At 38.1% G+C, this 27,053-nt stretch overlaps 1 protein-coding gene across 5 annotated transcripts in view; it reads left to right on the plus strand.

Moving 5' to 3' along the window:
* MDM4 (MDM4 regulator of p53) overlaps positions 1 to 23,829 on the plus strand; it is a 41,529-nt gene extending 17,700 nt beyond the window's left edge. For 2 of the 5 annotated variants that reach the window (XM_061381953.1, XM_061381952.1), the window contains exons 2-11: positions 4,505 to 4,609; positions 6,016 to 6,090; positions 8,567 to 8,700; positions 9,681 to 9,736; positions 13,321 to 13,388; positions 14,056 to 14,155; positions 16,323 to 16,483; positions 18,214 to 18,363; positions 18,999 to 19,079; positions 20,958 to 23,829. In XM_061381953.1, the coding sequence (XP_061237937.1) occupies positions 4,532 to 4,609; positions 6,016 to 6,090; positions 8,567 to 8,700; positions 9,681 to 9,736; positions 13,321 to 13,388; positions 14,056 to 14,155; positions 16,323 to 16,483; positions 18,214 to 18,363; positions 18,999 to 19,079; positions 20,958 to 21,530 (1,476 nt within the window). In that variant the 5' untranslated portion in view covers positions 4,505 to 4,531 and the 3' untranslated portion in view covers positions 21,531 to 23,829. Of the gene's footprint in view, positions 1 to 4,504; positions 4,610 to 6,015; positions 6,091 to 8,566; positions 8,701 to 9,680; positions 9,737 to 13,320; positions 13,389 to 14,055; positions 14,156 to 16,322; positions 16,484 to 18,213; positions 18,364 to 18,998; positions 19,080 to 20,957 lie in introns of those variants that run through there. The other 3 variants (XM_061381955.1, XM_061381954.1, XR_009729834.1) reach the window with 2 other exon arrangements.
* The last annotated feature ends 3,224 nt before the right edge of the window (positions 23,830 to 27,053 follow it).

The raw sequence follows: 27,053 nt of genomic DNA on the forward strand, positions 1-27,053 counted from the left end.
GGGAAAATTCCTGGAATTACATATAATGTACTTCTTTTTTGTAAGTTGAAAGCAACCAAACTAAAAATATGTATTTTTTTAGGATTCCATTTTGATGCAGTGAAGTGCTTAAAAAGAAAGAAGAGAAAATCGAAACAGGATTCAGAATGATTGTTTGGAGGAGGCAGGGGATGGTAGGAGAGAACCTTATGGTTAAATGTAGATTGTTGTCAGTCACAGTTTGTGGATGTTTATTGAATTATTTAAATAATCAGGTAAAAGTGGGTCAGGGCCTTTCTGTGTGGTCTCCAGTAGGATAGCCAGTGGGGAGATGTGGTTCACTGGGGGCCATTTTTGGAAACCATCCAAACTATTACTAATATTTATATTCACCATCCTGTTCTACTGTGTATATAATTGACAATTTAGGCACTGGGGATATATTAGTGAACAAATAAGTATACATTCCTTCCCACTTAGAGCTTATGTCTTACATGATAAAAATTAAACTATATAATAGGTTGATAACAAGGACAGTGAAGAAGAGAGGAATAAATCAGGGAAGGAGATAGGGAATACTGGGAGGTTGGGAGTTGCAGTTTCAAAAATGTATTGTCTTTAGAAGGCCTCAATGATAAACTGACATTTAAGCAGAGACAAAAGGAACAGGTTTAGGAGTCAGAGGGGCAAGGGTGGAGCAAGGAAACCTTTAGGAACTAAGGCAGTTCAGAGATGGGCAGTTTGGTTCAGTTCAGTCCCTCAGTCGTGTCCGACTGTTTGCGACCCCATGAATCGCAGCACGCCAGGCCTCCCTGTCCATCACCATCTCCTGGAGTTCACCCAGACTCACGTCCATCGAGTCAGTGATGCCATCCAGCCATCTCATCCTCTGTCGTCCCCTTCTCCTGCCCCCAATCCCTCCCAGCATCAGAGTCTTTTCCAATGAGTCAGCTCTTCGCATGAGGTGGCCAAAGTATTGGAGTTTCAGCTTTAGCATCATTCCTTCCAAAGAACACCCAGGACTGATCTCCTTTAGAATGGACTGGTTGGATCTCCTTGCAGTCCAAGGGACTCTCAAGAGTCTTCTCCAACACCACAGTTCAAAAGCATCAATTCTTTGGTGCTCAGCCTTCTTCACAGTCCAATTCTCACATCCATACGTGACCACAGGAAAAACCATAGCCCTGACTAGACGGACCTTTGTTGGCAAAGTAATGTCTCTGCTTTTGAATATGCTATCTAGGTTAGTCATAACTTTCCTTCCAAGGAGTAAGCGTCTTTTAATTTCATGACTGTAGTCACCATCTGCAGTGATTTTGGAGCCCCCAAAAATAAAATCTGACACTGTTTCCACTGTTTCCCCATCTATTTCCCATGAAGTGATGGGACCGGATGCCATGATCTTCGTTTTCTGAATGTTGAGCTTTAAGCCAACTTTTTCACTCTCCTCTTTTCACTTTCATCAAGGGGCTTTTTAGTTCCTCTTCCCTTTCTGCCATAAGGGTGGTGTCATCTGCACATCTGAGGTGATTGATATTTCTCCCGGCAATCTTGATTCCAGCTTGTGTTTCTTCCAGCCCAGCGTTTCTCATGATGTACTCTGCATAGAAGTTAAATAAGCAGGGTGACAATATACAGCCTTGACGTACTCCTTTTCCTATTTGGAACCAGTCTGTTGTTCCATGTCCAGTTCTAACTGTTGCTTCCTGACCTGCATACAGATTTCTCAAGAGCCAGGTCAGGTGGTCTGGTATTCCCATCTCTTTCAGAATTTTCCACAGTTTATTGTGATCCATACAGTCAAAGGCTTTGGCATAGTCAATAAAGCAGAAATAGATGTTTTTCTGGAACTCGCTTGCTTTTTCCACGATCCAGCGGATGTTGGCAATTTGATCTCTGGTTCCTCTGCCTTTTCTAAAACCAGCTTGAACATCAGGAAGTTCACAGTTCACGTAATTGCTGAAGCCTGGCTTGGAGAATTTTGAGCGTTACTTTACTAGCAGGTGAGATGAGTGCAATTGTGCGGTAGTTTGAGCATTCTTTGGCATTGCCTTTCTTTGGGATTGGAATGAAAACTGACCTTTTCCAGTCCTGTGGCCACTGCTGAGTTTTCCAAATTTGCTGGCATATTGAGTGCAGCACTTTCACAGCATCATCTTTCAGGATTTGAAATAGCTCCACTGGAATTCCATCACCTCCACTAGCTTTGTTCGTAGTGATGCTTTCTAAGGCCCACTTGACTTCACATTCCAGGATGTCTGGCTCTAGGTCAGTGATCACATCATCAGGATTATCTTCATCATGAGGATCTTTTTTGTACAGTTCTTCTGTGTATTCTTGCCACCTCTTAATATCTTCTGCTTCCGTTAAGTCCATACCATTTCTGTCCTTTATCGAGCCCATCTTTGCATGAAATGTTCCCTGGTATCTTTAATCTCCTTGAAAAGATCTCTAGTCTTTCCTATTCTGTTGTTTTCCTCTATTTCTTTGCACTGATCGCTGAGGAAGGCTTTCTTAATATAGTAATAATGGAAGTAGTGACACGTTTTATTTTGAAGATACACCTTCCGATTTGTGAAGGGTGAGAGAAAAAAGGAATCACGGATAGCTTCCAGGTCCCTGACCTGCGTAAGCGCGGCCATTGGAGACTAGGACTAGTAGGTTCAGGGAGATGAGGGTTTTTTTTTTTTTAATAGCTTTGAAATGCCACTTAAAAACTAGCTGTTTTAGGGCTTCCCTGGTAGTCCATAGGTTACAAGCCTGCCTTACAGTGCAGGAACACTGGCTTGATCCCTGGTCCAGGAAAATCCCACATGTTCGAGGACAGCTAAGACCATGGTGCCACAACTACTGAGCCCACACACCGCAGCTGCTGAGACCTGTGTGCCCTGGAGCCTGTGCCCTGCAACAAGAGAAGCCCTCACACTCCAACTGGAGAGCCCTCGCGCAACAACGCAGAGCCAGCGCAGCCATAAATTCATGAAGAAAAAAAACCAGCTGCTTTAAAATGACAAGTTATGTACCGTTTGACTTCCATTTTATAACAAGGGAAGCTGATAGAGGGTTGAATTTAATTAATTTAGGATAGCACTAAAAAAATATTTAGTTTTGACTGCATTGGATCTTAGTTGTAGAGTCTTAGAATGTGTCGTGGGCTCTTTGTTGCGATGCGCAGGCTTGTGGTGGCTGGGCTCCAGAGCCCCACAGCGTGAGGGATCTTAGTTCCCTGACCTGGGATCAAACCTGTGTCCCCTGTGTTCGAAGGCAGGTTCTTAACCTCTGGACCACCAGGGAAGTCCTGAGGGTTGAATTTATACTTTGTTGTCTTTAATAAGTCTTGTCAGAAGAGTGAGGAGTCTTGTTACCTGCAAGCCGGACTCTGTTGATTTTATTTTATTTATAAATTTCGCTGACTTTTATCAGCTTTTTACTAGAAAAAGTTCTGAGGGTAAACACAAGTTTATTTAAAATTTTTTTCTTTCTCTATTTTTTTTTTTTAATAGAAATCTATTTAATTTTGACTGTGGTAGGTCTTGGTTGCTGCATGCAGGCTTTCTCCAGTTGGGGCAGGTGGGAGTGGCCCTTTGTTCGGTGTGTGGTGGCTTCTCCCGTCGTTGTGGGCTCTAGGCCTGCAGGCTTTAAGTAGTTGCAGCGCGGGCTCGGTCGTTGTTGTGCATGGGCTTGGTTGCTCTGTGGCACGTGGGATCTTCCTTGACCGGAAATTGAACCAGTGTTCCCTGTATTGCAAGCTGGATTCTTAACCACTGGACCATCAGGGAAACCCCTGTAGGGTTTTTGTTTTGTTTTGTTTTAAAGGACAAGAGATAAAAGGTGAAAAATAATTAAACCTTACTTTTATTTCAATTCCTGTATCTCTCCTTTGATGTTGTATGTCCAGCTTGGTGTAACCCATTTTATAGGTATTCAGTTGCTATATACTCTTCGGGCTTGGCACATTTTAAAAGCTGTTTTAACTGATACTGAATATTTTGACTTTAACTTTTCCTGTGGTCTCTTGCCAAGACATGTTTCAACATGTTGCAGAGGTTTTCCTAGGCCTGCTCTTGGAATCTTAACCCTGTTACTTAATCTTGGTAATTCCCTCAGCCCTGCATCTGTCTCCTAGGGGGTGCTCTTGAGCACTGTCCAAAAGAGGAGGCGATACTAGAGAACTATGTGATCTACAGGGGAGGTAATGATTGTAAGTTTCACTTTCAGCTAAAATAGTGTACTCATCATCATCAGTGTAGAGGTTGGAACATGCCTGAACTGATTTCTCTTGCAGACTTCACTCGAGGGAAGTATAGATGGTTTTTACTCTTAATTATGTTCTTCCGTTTTTTGCAGAATCAACTGGAAAGTGATCAGAAGAACCGCAGCAAGGGTATATTGCACTTGCGTAGGGTGCTCTGATATATGTGTCTTTTTTTACTTCTGCTTGCTGCTTTTCTTTTTGGTGTATCCTAAAGAGAATTTTCTACTTTAGAAGATATTTTATAATTTTTTTTCCGTTTAAACTTAACAGCAGACTTCACGTCACTTCACTGCCAAAATGACATCGTTTTCCACCTCTGCCCCATGTTCAGCATCTGACAGTGCTCGCAGGATCTCTCCAGAACAAACCAATCAGGTAAATTATTTTTAGGCATTCCTGTTTTTCTTCAAGTTTTTGAATAGATAGGGGCATGTAGCTGACTTCACTGACTAGGATTTTATGTAGAGCAGAAAAGATTACTTTTTAAATGTCATAAATAGCATCAGTGCTCATAAATTTGAATTGATCATCTGTTAAATAAATATTTAAAGGTTACAGATTGCTCAAAATGGCACATTTTAAACACCACCCTGCTTTAGGATATGACTGGCTAGTGGAGAATTTGGGGCCAAGTTATATATTTGTCTTCTTTCTCACTTCATTGTAGCTAGTTTGTTTTCTTTAAAAATCAGTTTTAAATTGTAATTATAGCAAGTGTATTCTTATAAAAAAATTCAATTTATCACATTTTATCTGTAGAGATTCCTGTGACCATCTCCTCCTTTCTTCCCTCAAAGTTCTCACCCCCTAAGATAACACTGTTACCAATTTGGTGTGTCGTGTTCCAGATTTTTTCCTTTAACATGAAAATAAAAAATTTTGTTTATTATTTGATATGTATTGCACCATATATAGTATTATGTACCTTAGTTTATGATAAAGCTGGAATTTGGATTTGATAAGGGAAAATGTGGCTTATGTAATAAAGGGCTTTTTCTTAATTGGCCATCTCTAGACAGAAACAAAGGAAGACCTCAAACCTTAAACAAAAAAGAGAGAGATTTAATGTAAAAAGTGAAATGATAAAAAATATTAGAAGGACATTTAGGAGATGTTGTAAAACTTTAGAATAAGAGCAACTTTAAGACAAAACCTAAGAGGCTGTAAGAGGAAGAAAGAAACAAATTTAATCATATAAATTGAAAAAAATTAAATTGTTTGACTAAAGATATACTCCACAATCAGGAGATGGCAGAGTCACTATTCCTTATATGTGTATACCACACCCTGTCCATTCATCTGTCAGTGGTATTTAGGTTGTTTCCATATTTTGGCTATTACGAATAATGCTGCTATGAATAGTGGTGTACAGATATTTACTTGAGTCCCTGCTTTCAGTTCTTTTGGATTTATACCTAGAAGTGGAACTGCTGGGTCATACGGTAATTCTATGTTTAACTTCTTGAGTAACTGCCAAACTGTTTTTCACAGTTGCTGCACCATTTTACATTCCCATTAGCAGTGCATAAGGGTTCCAGTTTCTTTATATCCTCTCCAACACTTTGTTATAGCCATCCTAGTGGATATGAACATGCTGTCTTTTGAAAATGTGATTTTTCAGAAAATCAGCAAGTAATAGTCTGATCATCCGTAGTTACTAGATGCTAAATGTCTACCAGGGTTTGTTAAAAAAAAAAAGTTTAAGGTTTGTTTTTCCCTTGGATTTCAGAGACCACTCTGATTGAAATGTAAATAGCAAGTTTATTCTATGTTTATATCAGGTACGACCAAAACTGCCTCTTTTGAAGATTTTGCAAGCAGCAGGTGCACAAGGTGAAATGTTCACTGTTAAAGAGGTAAGCTGGGACTCCCCTAGTGGCCCAGGGGTTAAGACTTTGGCTTCCGGTGCGGAGGGTGTGGGCTCAGTCCCTGGTCACATACTCTTCTGAGGACGTGAGTTATTTAAAATACTTAGCATTTAAATAACTTTTTTAAAAACAAAAACAAATTAAATTCTTTTAAGTGGAAAAAACTCTATTAAAACAGTCTCTTTGAACTGCTTGGATTTAGTAGGGTAAATATCTAACCCTTCTTAAACAGAGGGAAGGAACAAAATTATCAAGCTTCTTTTGACTTTTCATAAAAGCTTATCAGGGCTTTCCAGGTGGTACAGTGGGAAAGAATCTGCCTGCTAGTGCAGGAGACACAAGAGATATGGGTTCGATCCCTGGGCTGGGAAGATCCCCTGGAGGAGGAAATGGCAACCCACTCCAATATTCTTGCCTGGAGAATTCTGTGGACAGAGGAGCCTGGCGGGCTACAGTCGATGGAGTTGCAAAGAGATGGACACAACTGAGCGCACGCACAGCAGCCGACACCTGTTAGCAGTGCTGTATGCCTGAGTCACTCTACCGCTTTAGGAAACAAATCTGGAGGCGTTTCAGATTTTCTAGAATACTCATATTTCCGTTGTCATTTTAAATTAAGTGTATCATTTTGGACTTTATGTTTAAAATTCTGATAAAACTTTTGCAAACTCTTATTAAAATGTGGATTTTTATATCAATTAAGTTGTAATAATGCATTATGCAGTCTCCTTCGGTAGCATGGCAGTTTGCCTGAGTTAAGACAGAATTAAGTATATATTGTTTCGGGAAACTGTTTTATGGGGGAAAAGTTGGACAGTTTACACAATAAGCTCCTTATTATGAATCTTGACACTGTTTGGTACATAAAGAGGAATTTTCTCATTTTTATTTTTAAATATTGGTTATCATATGTGCATTGAGGCAGTATTGTATAATGAGAATGGTAGTATGTACAAATTCAGAGTAGTGTATTTAAAGATCTTATTTTGTATACTTAGAGTGGATTTATTTTTTTCTGAAAGTTGGATAGACATAAATGTAAAACTTCCTTTTCCTTACGGTAGACGTTCTTTCTCATCTTACTTTTCTCTAGATATTCAATTAGATATGAGAGCTCTGTTAATACCGGGACACATTGCCTGGGATGGAGGACAGCCTGAGAGCATCGTAATTCCTGTATAATAGAAACAGTGTAGGGAACAGTTTTGTGCAAATATCTAATAATTCTTGGGAAGTCAGGGACTAAAGATAAAAATTGCTGCTTTGATCTGTTTTGTGGTCTGTGATAAAATTCTTACTGTCATCAAGTGAACTTAACTATTAAGCAATTGAAAAAAAAGGACTTTTCAGGTGGAGCAGTGGTAAAGAATCTGCCTGCCATTGCAGGAGGTGCAAGAGATTCTGGTTCGATCCCTGGGTCGGGAAGATCCCCTGGAGTAGGAAATTACAACCCACTCCAATATTCTTGCCTGGAGAATTCTATGGACAGAGGGACCTAGTAGGCTCTAGTCCATGGGATCTCAAAGGGTCGGACACAACTGAGCACACGCTCACACACACACTACCCACACACAATTTTTTTAAAAATCTACCACCTGGAGGAAACATTTGGAAAATTAGATAATTAAAAATTTTTGAATCACTAACTTCTGTGTCTTCCCTTCCATTTTGTTAACTCTGTGAAAAGGTCAGATAGACTAAATTTTTATTTGATAAACACTTAAATTGTTTTATGTACTTATAGTGCTGATGGCTTATTAACCATTGTACTTCCATTTGCCAGAAAGACTTAACACACATCAAAGTCTATAGTAGTTGTGTGCCCTAGAGTTGGAAAACATTTTTATGATCCAGGCAAATTTAAAGTTTATTACTTCTAATAATAGAACAGATTCCTTTATTTGGACTGGTGAGAACATTTTTAAGGGGATACCTGGTAAATTCACCACTTTTCCTCATTATCAGACTGGTATATTTCTGTTCTAAAAAGTAAGGGTCTCTTAGTGTCCAGAATGATAGTAAGTAGATGAACTTAGTAATTGGGGGCAACAACGGCACCCCACTCCAGTACTCTTGCCTGGGAAATCCCATGGACGGAGGAGCCTGGTAGGCTGCAGTCCATGGGGCCGCTAAGAGTCAGACACGACTGAGCGACTTCACTTTCACTTTTCACTTTCATGCATTGGAGAAGGAAACGGCACCCACTCCAGTGTTCTTGCCTGGAGAATCCCAGGGACAGAGGAGCCTGGTGGGCTTCCGTCTATGGGGTCGCACAGAGTCGGACACGACTGAAGTGACTTAGCAGTAGCATCCTGTTGTAGGACCCCTTACACAAGTACTGATAATCATATTCATAATATGTTATCTCTTTCTCTAGCAAACAAACTGACCTTATCTCCTCATTTAATTTGTATTTTGGGCTGCAACTAGACAAATCTCTTGGTGGTATTTTATTCCCATGTAGGTCATGCATTATCTAGGCCAGTATATCATGGTGAAGCAGCTTTATGATCAGCAGGAGCAGCATATGGTATATTGTGGTGGAGATCTTTTGGGAGAACTACTAGGTCGTCAGAGCTTCTCTGTGAAAGATCCAAGGTAAAAACAGTGAGGGTTTGCTTATCTTTTGGGGTGCTTATACCTAACCACTTAATCCCCATTGGTTATTAATGTTTATTTAATCCTTTAGTCCACAAGTTATTTGTTGGGCCTGCATATATCAGGCGACTGTGAGGTACTGGAAACATGATAGTGAGCCACAGTGTCTAATTTTACTGAGTTTAAAGAGTAGTGAGACAGTAAACACTGTTCCTCATAGTAAAATTATACATGGTGAGTGTTACATAAAAGAGGTGCGTGAGACTGTACTGGGGCATGGGATTCAGGGTCTTAAGGGGTTGAGGAAAGGTTCCTTGAGGAAGTGCTATTTGACTTGAGAGCTGGATAATTAAATACTCGGGGGAGCCTATTGAAGGAGAGCTTCTGGCAGATTGAACATTGTGTATAAAGGTGTAGGTAGGAGCTTGATGTGACTAGGTTAGATTTTGTGAAGCAGTGTTATAGAGAGGAAGAATGAGCCAACAAGAGAAATGTAGAATTTCTGGGCAGTTTAAGGTTAATGATGGGCTTCATAAGAATCACACTGGAGCTATTCTGACCTGTTGTGTGGCATTTTCCAGCTGCATGGGGTATATGGTTATTCACTTACACAATCAGGAGCTATTTAGTAGTTGAGAAGTCAGTGTTCTCTTTCTCTCTATAGCTTTGTGATCAGTTTTTCTAAGACTCCCTTCCTATAAAATATAGAAGGAAGGAGTAGTCTTAAAGGAAATTTCCCTACTTGGATTACTATTAGCTTATGAAATAAAATGTAAAATTTTTTTATGAGGGCAGAGTAATACAAGGGGTTGGGTACTAATATGCTGATACTTAATAATTTAAAAAAATGTATTCTGGGGAAAAAAATCTGCCTCTTTATATGTTATAGAGAATGTTGGGACATAGCATATGAAAAATATATTTTACGTATTAATGGAAAACCATGTGATTATTAATTTTTTATTTTATCTCTTTTACAGCCCTCTCTATGATATGCTAAGAAAGAATCTTGTCACATTAGCTACTGCTGCTACAGGTATGTCACATCATATTTCTTCAGTCCTTATCACAACTTTAACTTTGAGGGGGCAAATCATGGAAAAACAGGGAGGATTTAGATGGAAATTGAATGCTGTCTTGCCATGACTTGTGGGGGATGGCTGTCACACAAAATGTTGCTACTATTTATTTGACTTTTCATTGTGAAAATTTTCAAGTATACTAAAAATAGAGATTAGTATAAGTAGCGCCCACCTCTTAGACTTAGTAATTGTTAGTGTTCTGCCATATTTGCTTCGTTGACACAGGCTTTAAAAGTCTCTCACAGATAAGGACTTTTCTTCAAACATAATTACAGCGTCACTAGTACACCCAACAGAATTAATAATAATAAACAAATAGTAACTCCATACCGTTACCCGGCAGCCAGCTCATGTATGTTAACTCCGGTTATTTCAGAAACATCTTTTACATTGGACTTATTCAAATCAGTATCCAAACAAAGTCCACACTTTGCTTTTGGTTGATATGTCTTGCTAAGTATTTTTAATCTATAAAACTTAACCCTCTTTTCATTATATTATTTATTTGTTGAAGAAATGGATCATTTCATTTGTCTTATAAATTTCCCACATTCTGATTTTCAGATTGTGTCCTTGTGACATTGTTTAACATGTTTCTCTGTCTCTTCTATTTTTGGTGAACAAATAGTGCTTGAACAAATAGTGTTTGGATAGGTTCAAGGTTAAATTTTGTGCCAAGATTTCATGGGTAGTGCTTCATACATTTATTGCATCACATCAGAGCCATGTAAGGTCTATGTATCCCTTTTTCAGCGGTGTTAATATTTTGTGGGCTTTATGTGGTGTTACCCTGACCCATCTATTATAAAGGTCCCCTTCCCCTACCCCCAAAGAACCTTTTTTCCTAAAGGTTTTAGTTTTCTGTTATTTGAATGCCAATTCGCCTGACCTTTTGCTTGATTCCACATATTTTAAATACTGCCCTTTGAGTTTAATTTATTAGTATTGTGCAGGAAACAGGCTGCTTTAGGGTCTGAAGTATGGTGTGTTAGAGATAAGTGAATAAACTGTATACAGCTAAAATATAACCCTCTCACTCATTTACAAATAATGAAACTTTTTTCTTTCTCCATTCCTACATGAAGCCCTTTTGTGAGTTTCAGATTAGATTTTAGGTGACATTGTTCTTTGAAGAAAACTCAAGTTGGTAATCTCTTTAGATTGGGTATTTTTCAATAGTTTACTGAAACAAACAGGTTGGAAAAAAAATCCATTCCTAATAAAGATTTACTCTTTACAGTGAGACCAAAGAGACTCTGCTCTCATACTGAAATGTAAGTGTGAACTTACATTGAATTCTGAAGCCTGTTGGTTTCACTGAGCCACTGTACCCATCTGTAAAGCTCTGTTTTAGAGGGAAGGCCTTGCAGATGATATGACACTGTCTTGAAGTTCAGGCACTCGTGAAATAGTATGGTTTTCCTGGGATAGTCACTATTGTCTTGAAATACACAAGTAATTTTATATTTGCTGATCTATTCTTTCAGTAAAATTTGCTTTCTGGTTGATCTGTTCTCTAAATATCTAGAGTGAGCATAGTTCTCACTTTTTCTCTCATTTTCTTTCTCGTACTTCCTCATCAGAATTTAACATGCTGTATATTAAATGAACTCTCCTCTAACACACATTTCAGTTTATCCTCACAACCCTATGAGGAAGGTCTGGAGATGAAGAAACTGAGGATTTTTGAGTTTTGTTTTTGTTTTTTAAATAGAATGAGTAATTTGCCCAAAATGAGATGCCAGTGATAAGAGAGCAGATATTTGTGACTGTCCCGCCCTTGCTCTTTCCTTTATGCCACACATCGATGTCTCTTTAATCCCTGCTTTTAAAAAATTTGCTCCAATTAATTTTTTAACACATTTTAAAAAATCTGAACATTAAATCTTTAAAACATTCTTCGTTCTTTAATTTATCACTTCTAAATAATTTCACTTACAAAAATGTTTCAAAGATACTGAAAAGAGTTCCCAGATTCCCCAATGGTACTAACTTATATAATTGCAGTACAGTGATCAAAACCAGGAAATTGCCCCAAAGTAATTTTGACTGGTTGTTCTGAACTTGAACTTGCATTAGTGCTTATGGTTGGTCATCTCTGTTGCTCTTCATAAATTGGATTGCATGTTTTTTATTTGAAAGGACAAATGAGAAAATTGCTTTCCCTGTCAGTTACTTTATACCTTTGCGAATAAAGTAAACCTTTTATTTTGATGGTTGAAAAAATGAAGGTGGTTCTTTATAAATTATTTCTCCAAATTTCCACATGTATTCGAATAAAATGAAATTTATATGACAAATTTTGTATTGAAATTTCCTCGTACATTGTAGTTTTCACTGGTAATTTCTTTTTGCTTCTAATTGTTTTAATCTAAGTAAGGTAGTATTTAGAACTAGAAATGACAGTAATCAAATTACTTCATTGAAAAAATGCTTCACTGCATTATATGTTAATTGATCTTTAAAAACTGCTGTGCTCAGAAAATGCTGGCTCTTAAAACTTTCAGTATCTTCATTTTATCTATAAAAATGCTTCTATAAATAATCCTCTTTGTAATTACAATTTTGAAAATATTTGCTCTGTGCCAAACAACTGATTTGTCAGACCAGTTGTGGGATCTATATCCTTTCTCTGGAAGTCTTTATTGGATGAGGAATGACATTTTCTATTAAGTGTCTTATTTCTAGACCTAGTAATAGCTGATGAACCCAATCCATGATAGACTTATTTGAGTGGATATAGTTATGTATAACCTTATGTAATGAGTGGTCCAAGCTTATTAAGTTTTCTGCATCTTTTCTTTTCCTGTGGCTAAATTTGCATCTTCTCTTTGGCTTGAAAAATTTGCAAGGCCTTGAAATACATTTTTCTCTGATTATCTAAGAAGTTCTCTCACGTTGTTCTTTCCTTCACTTCTTTTTGTTGGCCTTGAGAGAAACTTTATCTTCTTCCTCTTTCTTAGGAAATGTTTACAGGAACTGGGAAAAATAAGACTTATTCATTAAAAAAATGTGTATACCTGGTGATGATAGTTTAAACTGTGAAATATCATTGACACTTAGAATGTAACTTTACATGAGGGAGCTATTGTGTCATAAAGCAAACCTAGGTTTTTAGATTTCATAATTCTCTATAGCTTTAACACTTGAAAATAAAAATTAAAAAGTCAAAATTTTATCGTTTAAAAAAGGCAAACTTGGAACTATGCCTATAGGAGTTGATAAAATACTCTCCACTATTCCGTGCTTGGAATCACTGTCATATTACATTTGAAAGCATGATATGGAAGAAGATTTTTTAATTCATTTTTCATTTTTCTTCAGATTATATTTTGGTAATATATTTTGAATAGAGCCTCTTTTGGTCTATGCCATTTTTATTAGTTTTAATTTTTTTCCTTTCCTTTTGGATGAGAGCCTTGGCCAGTCACAATTAGGGATCGAGCCTGGCTTCAGGGTTGTTTGCTGAGGTCCTTTTGGTGTGGAAAGAATGGCTATTACCAGGGAAGGTTTTCCTTTTGTTTTACTTGCTATCCAGATGCTGCTCAGACTCTCGCTATCGCACAGGAGCACAGTATGGATATTCCAAGTCAAGACCACCTGAAGGTAAAATCACCACACGGTGACTTCTTTTGTTGTACAGAGTGGCCCCTTCTCTGTACCTATGATCTTGGACTCCCAAGACCTTTCTTGAATGTGGTAAGAGTTTAATAAGAAAGGTTCTTGGGAGTTCAAAGACTAGGGACAGAGCGAACCTTCTCTGTTCTGCCCATAACAGAGTTCCAGTCTCTGAATCTTTCTTTGGGATGTAGCACTTCCGATCTTCAGTTCTTCCAGTTGCATTTTCTTGGGGCTTGTGTGTGATGTTGTATGTATATAGGTGTTTGAGGAAATTGCTTTATTAGATTTTAACAGACTTGTTGCAAATAAGTTCATGTCAGGCCATTTCTTAAAGCTTCCCTAAACCTGCAAAACCTTTATGATCATCTTGGTATATGTTTTCTGCATTATGCCTAATTTTGTGTAGGCTAGAGGCTTTATATTGATAGCCTGTTTTTAACAGTAGATTTGGACCTTTTGTGCAGATTTTTTTCCCACAGTGGGTTAAGGAGAGGTTGCCTGTATTTGATGACTGTTGTGAACTCCAGCGTTTTCTTTCCTGGTGCGTAACCCATTGTGTCGCACACTCACTGGTGAGCTGGAATGGAACTGCTACATCCCCTGGTCACAGTCATTTCTGCTGCACTGATGGGTGCCTTTCCCTTCCTTTCAGCAAAGTGTAGAGGAAAGTTCCAATTCCAGGAAAAGAACTGAAGAAGGCAATATTCCCACGCTGCCTACCTCACAGTATAAATGCAAAAATTCTAGAGAAGGTAAGTTTTGGATTAAAACCATGTAGACTTTTCTTTCTCTTTCTTCTGTTTCTGGTGTTGACTTTTAGAAATGGCATCTGTTAAGACCGTTAGTTACATCGAGAACCCCAAAAAATACTAATGCTGTCTCTTATGTGATGTAGCAGCGGTGTATGTCATACCTATTTTCACTCTTTCTGAAAACCTTTTCTTTATCCTACTTACTACTGTTAACTTTGAAGAAGATGGTAGTGCTCTTTTAGCAACACATGGTGACCAGGACGGAGCAAGACCACCTTCAGCTAGCATGCTAATAGAAGATAGCCCTGCATTCATCCATTTGCCACCTAGTAACTCGGCTGCCTTGGCGTTTTAAATCTTGGCTCCCCTGTATATATTTGATCTGGTTATTTTTATTTGTCTGCTTGAGGCAAAGGCTGATTTTCATATATTTTTGAAGTTTACAAAGATGGTAAAATGGACCTGATGTCTCAGAGCCAAGAATGAGACATAAGAAGCCTAGTAGTTCCTTTATCCTTGGATGGTAGTCATTAGATGTTTCCCATTCATATTAGGTATAGTACAGTCAGGTTAAGTGAGTTGATCAACGTTTCAGAAGTTTTCCCCAGGCCCTGCTTTATAAAGTACTTCCTAAACTTTTTCCTGCAAAGATAATGTAAAGTCATAAATTTCTCAATTTATGGCCTGATGGTTTCTAGTGTAGGTACCTGACTCATATTTGCACAAGTGGCAGGTTAGACCTTAGCAGCATCCCAGAAAGTTATGATGCTACAGTTGTTGTAAATGATAGATTTTAATCTGTTTATATGCTAGGTTTTCTTCAAATTGCTTTGAATATAAGCTGAATTTTGGGCTTAAATCTAGTTAGCTGGGAGCTTATTTCAGTCTGTATGGTACTAAGTGTATAATTTTGTTTCTTTAAATACAAGCCTTTGCTTATTTTCTACTCAAAGGCTGTTTAATATATAACAACAGCCAAGACAAGAAACTGTAGTTCATGATGTAAATTTTGAGAATTAATAGCTTAGTATTCTCAGGGATGTGTATAGGTAGAAAGTACAGAATTTTTACATGTGGAAAGAATGGCCTTTTTTTCATTCCCTTCAGAAGAAGTTACAGAGCTTGAGTAGTTGAGGATAACTTTAATGTGATACCATTTCAAAATTAGGTTTCTCATAATCAGCAGTGAGTAAGTAAAAGGTAGGTGAAGTTTCCCTGAGCGCAGGTATACCTTTTAATAGTCAGGAACAGCATAATTTGTAAGTAGATAGGGTAACTGTTCTGGCAGGGATCCATTTATTGGAGACATTTTTTCAACTGTATGTACCTTAGCACATTTAAACCCCTTTAGCTGCCATTGGCCTGCCTAGAGTATTAGGAAGAGGTAGAGAAGAGTAAGAAAGTACAACAAAAAAGATTGGACAGTGGGAAAGAATGAAAAGAATTTCATGTGGTAACAACAAACTTATGTTAGTAACTCCCTTGAATATCATTTAGATGTACAACACAAGATCTTTTATTTAGAACGTGTGGGCCCTTACTATGTCCTGGATTTGCAATATTTCTAGCTTTTAAATATCTTAACTCCAAAAGAGCCTGTTGATCCAGAAAGGACATATATGTGTATTTATTTGGACAGCCTAGAGTTCAGTGTTTCATAGTGGTTGTTACCTGCTGAAACGTATGAATTATTGAGAAACATCCGAAAGTATGTGGTACCAGTGAGACTGCCTTGACAACCTTGTGATTGTTCAGTATGGTCTGTACACCGAGTTTCTGTCTCAAGGGTTGGGCCACTATGCCGTCACCATTTGCAGTCACGAATCAAGTCATTCCTGAGTTGTTACAGTGGTAGGCATGTTTAAAATGCCACCAGGTGGCCATTTAGAAATCCTTCTAGAACAGTGTCATTGTTTGGATGCTGTCAGGGCTTATGTTTCTTGATGAATGACCTCTAAGTGGCAGTACTTGCTGATGAAATCTAAAAGCAGAGGAAGGAGATTTGGGCTCTGCAACTGATACAGGTATTTGATTTCTGATTCTTTCTTCCTGGGAAGAGGATTTTCTTTTTACTTACCTTGTACAAGAAATTTTAAGCATTATGAAGAGAGTCTTGATTCTTAAGTGTTACATACACAGTTATCATCTTTTCATTTGACTTTTGTAGATGAAGACTTGGTAGCAAATTTAACTCAAGAAGAGACGTCAAGACTGGACCTCGGGTTTGAGGAGTGGGATGTAGCTGGCTTGCCTTGGTGGTTTTTAGGAAACTTGAGAAATAACTATACACCTAGAAGTAATGGCTCAACTGATTTACAGACAAATCAGGTAAATTTCACATTTGAAGAGGAACTTTTTTTCTTTGATGGAGTGACATTCTTGATTACTCTTGAAACATACATTAGCTTGTCTGAGAATTCCCATGCAGTGCTATGACTTTTCAGTGCCATCTATATGCATGTGATGCTCAAATCTATATCTTCAACCCTGACGTCTCTCCTCAGTGCCCAGCTCCCACATCTAACTGCCTACTCAACACTGGATGGTCTGACATTCTCCATGTTCAAAACAGAACTCTTGGGACTTCCTGGTGGTCTGTGGCTATGATTCTGTGCCCCCAAGGCAGGGGGGCCAGGTTTGATCCCTGGTTAGAAAGTTAGATCCCATACACTAGAACTAACAGTTTGCATGCTGTAAGTAATGATCCTGTGTGCTATAATTAAGACCTGGTGCAACCAAATAAATAATTTTTAATCCCAAAAGAGAGCTCTCGATGCTGTCATTAAACATTTATTATTGTCTGTTTGGCTGTGCTGAGTCTCAGCTGCAGCATGTGGAAGCTCTTAGTCGCCGCATGTGGGGTCTAGTTCCCTAACCAGGGATCGAACCTGGGCCCCCTGCACTGGGAGTGCTGAGTCCCAGCCTCGGGACCACCAGGGAAGTGTGTCCTTTTACTTATGTCTTCCTTCTACTCAGTTATTCTAGCCATGCATCCAGAGATTTCATTGATTTCTCTCTCTGTCATATACCGAATCAGGTTGTCAACTTTGTTTCTAAAGCATACCTGAGATCTAGCCACTTTTTATTACTTCTACAGTCTAATTTCATCACCATTCTGCTCTTTTATATTCTCCGTTGCTCTTCTTACTTTGTATTATTATATTTTGTTTATGTATCTATTGTCTGTTTGACCCCATTGAAATATAAGTCCACGGTTTTTAATTGACCACTCTTTTCTATTGCTTTTATTGACCACTCTATTCTATTGCTTAGTAAGTAGTACCTGGTTCGTATCTGACACAGAATAGACACTATTTGTTCAGTAAATGAATGGACATATAGAAATAAAATAATAAGTTGTCTCTTATGAATATTGTAGAAAAACATGTCATAGTTTACATAGTAAACATGGATAGTTTACTATCCATAGATGAATGTGGAAATAAAGTTATATTTAAAGTTGTTTAAGAATTAAGAAAGAAGTATTATATACCAGCTTTACCTCAATAAAATAAAAGAATTCAGAAAGAGGATAGAGGTTTGCATTATCATCAGTATCTTTCATATTTCTTTAATAAACATCATTGACTTACAGGGAAGAACATGTCACAATTAACAGAAAGTTTTCTAGGTCCTCAGATTGCCACCTGTGAAAAGGAATGTAGGAGATGGATTTTATTTAGTTGAGCAACTAAGAGTTTTTAGCTTTTAAGCACTTCATTGCTGTTTCTCTAGTGTTACTAAAATAGAAAATTCCTTGCCAGGTCCTCTCATATCCACCCATTAGTCTATACATAGTCACTGCCAAATAGATATTTGTTGAATGAATAGATATCTGTAGAAGAAAGGCTAGGCATTCTTTTGAGATGTATGAGGATATGGAGTTTTGGGTTCATCTACTTTGGTTCAACTGGCACCCCACTCCAGTACTCCTGCCTGGAAAATCCCATGGACGGAGGAGCCTGATAGGCTGCACTCCATGGGGTCGTGAAGAGTCGGACACAACTGAGCGACTTCACTTCACTTCACAAAAACTCATGTTTGTTTTTTTCTGTTAGGATATAGGTACTGCCATTGTTTCAGACACCACAGATGACTTGTGGTTTTTGAATGAGTCAGTGTCAGAGCAATTTGGTGTTGGAAAAAAAGTTGAAGCTGCTGATCCTGAACAAACAAGTGAAGAAGTAGGGAAATTGATAGACAAAAAGGTACGTTGTGGAAGAATTTCACACTGACTTTGGTTATGTACGTGTAGTACAGCTTGTTCAGATCGGTTACTGACACTATGCTACTTCGTGCAATGAATGACCCCTGTGGTCTCCCCTTTTCATCTTGTAATACTTTAGCCAGTTTTAAGATTTACATTAAGTTAACCACGCCTGCCTTAAAAATAGGGTAGGACTTTGTGGATCACAGAAGTGAGGTTTTAATTTTTAGAATTTTAAAGTTTAGAAGACACTCCCCACATTTTCTCCTGTGATCCCTTTTTATTCTTATCAATGCCTTCCTAGATTCTCAAGATAAAACATTTCTATATTTACTAATTTATACCCTGATACTGTTTAGTTAAATACATAAATTTGGGAATGCTCTCCCTTCTGAATGCTGAAGAGATCTTTGGTAGCCCTTCTTGGTGCTTTTCAGTCATTTATTCTACTGAAATGTCAGCTAGGTATGTACAGAGTCATGTTTTCGATCTCACATATAAGCTGTCTCATTTTTAAGTGCTAGTGATGGGGGAAGAATGGGAGTTTTAAACTGAAGCTCTGTACTCTTTGCTCTTAGGTAACAACCTCATCTAAAATATGTAAACCTGGCTAATGAGATGTTTTTGCTTTCTCAGGTGACTGAAGTGGGAAAAAATGATGACCTTGAGGACCCTAAATCCATAAGTGACGATACTGATATAGAAGTTACCTCTGAGGTATGAATTTCTAATAAGCTGTTTGACACTACTCACGTCTTCAGATTTTAACGTCCCAGCAGTTCACTTGTGTTGAAGAGTGTCCTTTCTCCCCATTTCTGTCTACTTTTTTTCCTAGGTGTTAGGAGATGTTGGTTTCTTTATATCTTGTTAGATTTTTGTTGGAATTTGAATGCTTTCCCTGCCTTGGAAAGAGATGACTTAAATGCCTCTCTGTGTGCCTTTCTTCCTGCTTTCAAAGCTCTTTGGAAATTGTGCAGTGGGTGCATAGATTCAAAGTAGTCCTATACTGCTTTTCCTGCTAAACACCTCTCTCTAGTCCCAAAGAGACCTGTAAGCTACCTGAAAGTTTTTGTTAAGTATTATACTTTTGATGTTTTCTTAACTAGAAACAAATGGAAAATGGCTTAATTTCCATGTAGGTTTATATTAATGAAGGGTTGATAAATGAATTTTATTAAGCTGTTAGGTAATAGGTACGGATTTGTCGTCAGTTGGCAGCTCAGGTGTGGACTCGAACGTCTTGCTTGTCTCTTTTCATGCTAGCTCCCCATTTGCTCTTACGATGGTGGAGTAAGGTTAAGGAGGGGATTTTACAATTCGCTGCTTGGGGGTATAAAAATCTTTGGTTGTCTCTAGTGTTTATCCTGTCCCCCAGCTCCCACCCCACCACTGCTGACCATTACGGTAATTCATTGCAAATTATTTGTCTGTGCATGGCTAAGTAATAGCATGGGATATATTGGTCCATTAAGTGTTCTTGACATTATATGAATAGCAAAGATAAGTGTTTCTATCCTAATCAGATTTTTGAGGGTCTTGGGGCCCAGAAAACCTGTTAAGCAAATAGACTATATTTCATCAGTTCAGAGCCGCCATGGAGTTGAATAAACCCTATCATTTTATATACTACTGAAAAAGAAAAGTGATGCCAATTAGACTACGACACACCATCAGTTACGAATTCCAGTTCTTCATGAAGTTCCTTGCATATTTGTATAGCATTTCAGATGAGATCTGAGGATCTTAAAACTGGCAAGAATGTTCTGAGGCTCTCTGGAGAAACATCCCAGTTTAACAAATGGTCATATCCCTGCCTCCCAGTGTAGGCAGTTGAGTTGTGACTTCTAAACTTGAAGTGCTTGGCCTTTGTTCTGAAAGTAATCAGGTGAGCATGTATCAAATCATCGATCCTGTCAAAACCAGGCAATTACCCACATTTAAATACACTTGACTTGTTCCAGGTGAATTAAGCAAGGCATTTAAAATTCATTGTGCTCTTGGTATCTCCTAATTTGAATGTGGAGAAGTAGGGAAAAAAATTACCTGGCATTCAAGGACAGGAGCATTCATTTTTCCGAGTGTGATTTAGGCATGCAATTACCTGCCTATTCCTGAGAGCAGTGAGAGAAGGAGTAAATGTAGGAGTTGTCAAATATCAATTTTAGCTTCCTTTTTGACACATTTTATAACATTTTTTAATTAGTAGGAAAGAATGACATCTTGAGTATTACCTTTGCTTCATTCTTTAAGCCTCTTGCTGGATAAAAGAGTAAGTTGTACAAAGAATTGCCTTTTTGTAAAAAGAAGGCAGTGGGTAAAAGCAAACAATGCAAATTGCACCCAAACTAAATAGAAAGCTAAAACAGTTTAACTTTCTTAAAGATAACTACATCACATTTGGCTTGAAGTGGCAGTTATGTCACTATCATTATAAAACTTCTCAAGATGTTCTTACATGTCGCTGTAGACTTTGTAGAAATGCCTGGATGCTTACTATCTTAGTGTGAGATGATGAAAATTTGGCCTACTCTCCCTTTCTCTCAGTCTCATGTTTTCCACTGAGTGAGTACTAATGGGCTGCATTTGTCTTTGTAGGATGAGTGGCAGTGTACTGAGTGCAAGAAATTTAACTCTCCAAGCAAGAGGTACTGTTTTCGTTGCTGGGCCTTGAGGAAGGATTGGTATTCAGATTGTTCTAAGTTAACCCATTCTCTCTCCACGTCTGATATCACTGCCATACCTGAAAAGCAAGAAAGCGAAGGAGTTGATGTCCCTGACTGCAGAAGAACTGTATCAGCTCCAGTTGTTAGACCTAAAGATACATACGTAAAGGAAGAAAGCTCGAAACATTTTGATCCTTGCAACTCGGTGGAATTCTTGGATTTGGCTCATAGTTCCGAAAGCCAGGAGACCATATCAAGCATGGGAGAACAATCAGATAACCTTTTTGAACAGAGAAAAGATACAGAAAACATGGAGGATTGCCAGAATCTTTTGAAGCCATGTAGTCTGTGTGAGAAAAGACCACGAAACGGGAACATTATTCACGGGAGGACAGGCCATCTTGTCACTTGTTTTCATTGTGCCAGAAGACTAAAGAAGGCTGGGGCTTCTTGTCCTATTTGCAAGAAAGAGATTCAGTTGGTTATTAAGGTTTTTGTAGCATAGCTGAATCAGTGAATTACAGACAGATAGTAACAGAGCTGGTCATGTGTCCAAATATCAGTATTGAGCATCTCTACGCAGGGGTGACCCGTTTCATACTTTGATTTATTCATGTGAACTTTTATGTTCTAGGTCATTTTTACCTCTAAACTTATAGAATTTGAGAATAAGTTCTTTAGAACTAGATTATCAATTTGGAGACTATTAACATTAAAAGAGAAGTTACTCATTCTGTCTTCAAAGATGAGGATCTGGGAGGGAGCAGTACACACAGAAATACATTCATTTTTATTTAATTTAATTTCTTACTGTTCTTTTCTGGTGGGGAATGTTCTTGGGCATCAAAATCCAAGGTGGCTATTAGAAAGATACTAAAGCTGTCAATGAAAAAGCATAAGTAAGTAATGTATAAAGTAGACTACTTTATGTTGTGTGGTTCAGAGAAACGATTATTTTTGTAAAGTGCCTAGAACAGTGATATCCAACATTTTTGCTAACATACCTCAAAAAACAATTTTGAAAAAGTACATATGACTTTTTGCACCTTTTAAAAATTGAGGTGTAGTTAGCAAGCAATAAAGTGTTCCCTTCTGCTGAATTGTAGACATCTCAGTAGCCACCTGAAGCAAGCAATAGCACATTTCTGTCTCCTCAGAATGTTCTCTTGTATCCTTTTCTAGGTAGTTCCTCCATCATTTCATGACTCTCACCTCAATTAGTTTTCCTTTTGCACATGTTGAATTTGACTTCTAAATTTTTTAAATAAATTTAAGTACTTAAAGAGGATGTATCATCCAGTATATTGTAGATGTGCTTTAGATATATTTTTGCCAAAACCTTGGAGCTGTAGATTTGGCTGGTTGAATTTATAGAAAAAGTCCTGTCATATATACTGGCAAAGCCTATTCTCATTATAAAACTAATCAGCCAAGTCAGACTTCATTTTCAGTTGAAATGTTTGACTTTATATTAATTTATTTTTGGCCGCACAGTACAGCATATGGGATCCCCGGCCAGCATTCAGACCCGTGCCCCTGCTCAGGAGCATGGAGCCTTGCCGTTGAACCGCCAGGGAGGCCCTGTTTGGCCTCATTTGTAATCCAGTTGCATGTGTTGCCTGCGTCTATGGCACAGCCTTCTCAATTGCAGTTCTAAGACAAGGCGCAGAGATTGTGACCAAAGCCCTCTGTGCTGTACTCTGCCCTCTTTGTTTCCTGGGAGCCTGCTAGGGGTTTTTGTCTTTTTATTTGATGCCTCTAGTGGTTTTTTTAATGTCCTAAGGCAGTGCCCCATAAGATTCTAGGTGGGTGAGAAGCAGCCTTTCTTCTGAGAATAGGGATTATGGCCATTGTGAAAAGGAAAGTATTTAAAGATAGCTCTGAAGAGGTTTTATCTGAGCACATAAATATTAGGATAATACATATGGAAATTGAAGATCTTAAAGTTGCTTTCCTTATAGATATTCCTGTCTACTTTCCCTATTGGAAAAAATTTTGGTGTATGCTCAGGGGTATGAATATTTTGAAGATCAAGGCCCTAAAATTATTAAATTTAAGGATCTTAAGAATGAACTTGGGTTGCTTGCTATAAGCCCAACTCAACTCCCTGCCCCAAACACACACATGCATGCATTCACAGCCGCTGGTACACACACAGGTACAGACAAAAATCCTTTATTTAGCATCGTATTTAGAGAAATTTTGTTAAAATCATAGAAATTAACCAGCACGCACTCATATAGTCAACCTCTTATTTTGCACATGAGGCTGAAAGGGTAAATGACTGCTAAAAGTCACAGCTAGTGATAGAGCTTTCTGGGATCCAAGTCTCCTACAGTAAATCTCTAAACCCTGCTTTCTTCCTTCTCATTATTTGTTAACTGTTTAAACTGTGGTTTTTGTTGAATTTGGAATAACTGATGGCCTTAAAATACTGAAGAATATGAGCTGCAGCCAAAACAGGACTTCAGAGAGAATACTTAACTGTTTCTCCTCAAAGAGAAAAGGCAGTACATGTCAGTTCCTCATACATAATCCGATAAGTTACTCCTCCCACTGGAAAGACAAGTAAAGGCAGCAGAGGAACCTGAACTGTCTGTCCAGTGTTTGTCCTCCTTGGGGGATGAAACTTAGGTCTCTGGCTGTCTCCAGGCATTAGGGACAAGGGTTTTTCCCCTCAGTAAATAGAATCAGTCCTTCAAGTTCAGTGTTTCATTAGACTATGGTAAGTGCTCTAAAAATTTAGGAAGTTAAGTAACTTTATACCCCATTCTCTCCCCACCCCACCCCCATACTACTCTTTTCATGATAGTTTGATAGCTATTGATTTTGTTTTAATTTTGCCAGTTAATTGCTTTTGCAAGTAAAATGAGGAATAGGGAGAGCTGGGATCTGCACTTGCACCCTCTGGTCCCTCTTATATGAAGTTGAGTTTTTGAAGAAAGCTTAATAAAAGTCTAAAATTTTTATTTTTGTATATAGATATTTGCTGCTAATTTGGTGCATCCTTGCCTAGCACAGAATCCTCTTATGCTACTCTACTTACTTTTTTCCCCCCTTGGATCACCTTGGTTTTTACTGTCCCCATTAGCAGTAAATACTTTGCTTAGAAGATTTTAAACTGCACATTTGAGCTGAAAATATTTGAATAAATACATTTAGGTTTACTGAACCCCTATCAAGAGTCTTGAACAACTTGAATGTTACAAAGAACTGTATCTGCAGAAGGAGGTAATATTTCTTTTGTAGCTTACCTGAAACCCAAGATGCTGCTTCTGCAGTTTGTTTTCCATCATCCAGGATCTTTGTTTTATTAATTTTTTTAATTTTTTATTTTATATCGGACTGTAGCCAATTAACAATGTTATGATAGTTTTAAGTGCACAGCAAAGTGACTCAACCATACATATACATGTATCCATAAGAATTGGCCTGTGATGTGGGAGACCTAGGTTTGATCCCTGGGAAGATCCCCTGGAGAAGGAAATGGCAACCCACACCAGTATGCTTGCTTGGAAAATCCCATGAACAGAGGAGCCTGGCGGGCTGTAGTCCCTGGGGTCTCAAAAGAGTCAGACACAACTGAGCAACTGACACTTCACTTCATTCTATCCTAAACTTCCCTTGAATCCAGGCTGCTGTATAACCTTGAACAGAGCTCCTTGTGCTATACAGTGGATCCTTTTTGTTACCCATTTTAAATATAGCAGTGTACATGTCGATCTGAGAGTCTCTATCCCTTCCCCCCACTTTTCCCCACTGGTAACTGTAAGTTCTCTAAGTCTGTGAATTTGCTTCTGATTTGTAATTAAGTTTATTTGTATAATTTCCTTTTTGATTCTGCATGTAAGGGATATCATGATATTTCCGTCATATCGTGTCATATGATACCATCTGATCTCTCTGGGTCCATCCATGTTGCTGCATATGGCATTATTTCATTCTTTTTAATGGCTGAATAGTATTCCATTGTGTATATGTACCACATCTTCCTTATCCATTCCTCTGTTGATGGGCACTTGGGTTGCTTCCAGTTTTTGGCTGTTGTAAACAACACTGCAATGAACACTGGGGTGCGTGTCCCTTCCGACCTGTTTTTCTCCACATATATTCCCAGGAGTGGGATTGCAGGGTCCTATGGTAGCTCTATTTTTAGTTTTTTTAAGGAAACTCCATACTGCTCTTTGCAGTGGCTGTACCATTTTACATTCTCACCAACAGCATAGGAGGGTTCCCTTCTCTCCACACCCTGTCCAGTATTTACTGTTTATGGATTTTTTGATAATGGCCATTTTGGCTGATGTGAGTTGATAACCTCATTGTAGTTTTGATTTGCATTTCTCTAGTAGCAATGTTGAACACCTTTTCATGTGCCACTAAGCCATCTATGTCTGCTTCTGAGAAATGTCTGTTTAGGTCTTCTGCCCATTTTTGTTGGTCTTTTAATGAAATTTTTTATTTTTAAGGTAATTGTGGATTCACGTGCAGCTGTAGGAAACAGTACAGAGAGATGCCTTGTAATCTGTAATAATTTGCCCCAATAATAACATCTTGAAAAGTTGTAGTGTAACATCACAACCAGGGTGTTGACGTTGAACGGTCAGGATAAAAAGCATTTCCATCACTGCTGGAATCCTTCTACAATCCTTTATAGACCTGTTAGGTTCCTTATAACCCTATCCGCTCTTTAGCCCTAGAAATTACTAATTTGTTTTCCATTTCTGTGATATTGTGACTTCAGAAATGCTCGTGCATGGAACCATATGGTATGCAACCTTTTGGGATTGGACTTTTTTTTTCCAGCATAATTGCCTGGAAATACATCTGAGTTGTATATATGAATAATTTGTTCTTTTAACTGCTGAGCTGTATTTTAGGGTATAGCTATACTACAGTTTGCTTAATCATTCACTCATTGAATGACATCTAGATTCTTTCTAGTTTTTGCCATTATAAAAAAAGCTGCTATAAGCATTTGTGAACATATTTTGGACAAACCGAAGTTTTAATTTCTCTGGGATAAATGCTTAGTAATACAATTGATAAGAAGGTATGGTAAATGAATTTTAGCTTTTAAGAATTGCCAAATGCTTTTTCCTTAATGGCTATGCCATTTCACTTTCTCACCAGCAATTTAACAGTGATCCACTTCTCTGCATGATCACTAGAATTTGGTGCTTTCACTCTCTATAATATTTAATTTTAGTCATTCTGATAGATATGTGATGATATCCCATTGTGGTTTTAATTACAGTTTTCCTAATAACTGAACTTTTTAATTGGACCTGAAACAAGTGAGCCTGAACCGTGTATATGCCGTACGTCCATCCTCTTTGGTGAAGGGTTCATGCCTTTTGCCCATTTTCTAATTGCTTTCTTACTGTTGAGTTTTGGGTTCAGTTCAGTTCAGTTGCTCAGTTGTGTCCGACTCTGCAACCCCATGGACTGCAGCACGCCAGGCCTCCCTGTCCATCACCAACTCCCAGAGTTTACTCAAACCCATGTTCATTGAGTTGGTGATGCCATCCAACCATCTCATCCTGTCATCCCCTTTTCCTCCTGCCCTCAATCTTTCCCAGCATCAGGGTCTTTTCAAATGAGTCAGCTCTTCACATCAGGTGGCCAAATTATTGGAGTTTCAGCTTCAATGTCAGTCCTTCCAATGAATATTCCGGATTGCTTTCTTTTAGGATGGACTGGGAGTTCTTTCTATGCTCTAGATATTAGTTCTTTGCTGTATATGCTGTATTTGTAAATATTTTCTCCCACTCTGTAGTTGGTCTTTTTATAAACCCTTTCAGATGATCTTTCTCAGAAATAGTTTGTAGTTTTGATAAAGTTCAATTTATCAGTTTTTTTGTATATATTTTGTGCTTTGCTGTCAAGTCTAAAAATTCTTTGTTTTAGCCCCAAATCTGGAATATTTTGTCCTTGTTTTCTGTTAACAGTTTTGTGATCTGATATTTTACGTTTAAATCTGTGATTCATCTTGCTTTAATTTTGTATAAGTTGTGGTAATCAGATGAAG

The sequence above is a fragment of the Bos javanicus genome, chromosome 16 (assembly GCF_032452875.1).
Source record: "Bos javanicus breed banteng chromosome 16, ARS-OSU_banteng_1.0, whole genome shotgun sequence".
In the NCBI taxonomy this organism is placed as follows: Eukaryota; Metazoa; Chordata; class Mammalia; order Artiodactyla; family Bovidae; genus Bos; species Bos javanicus.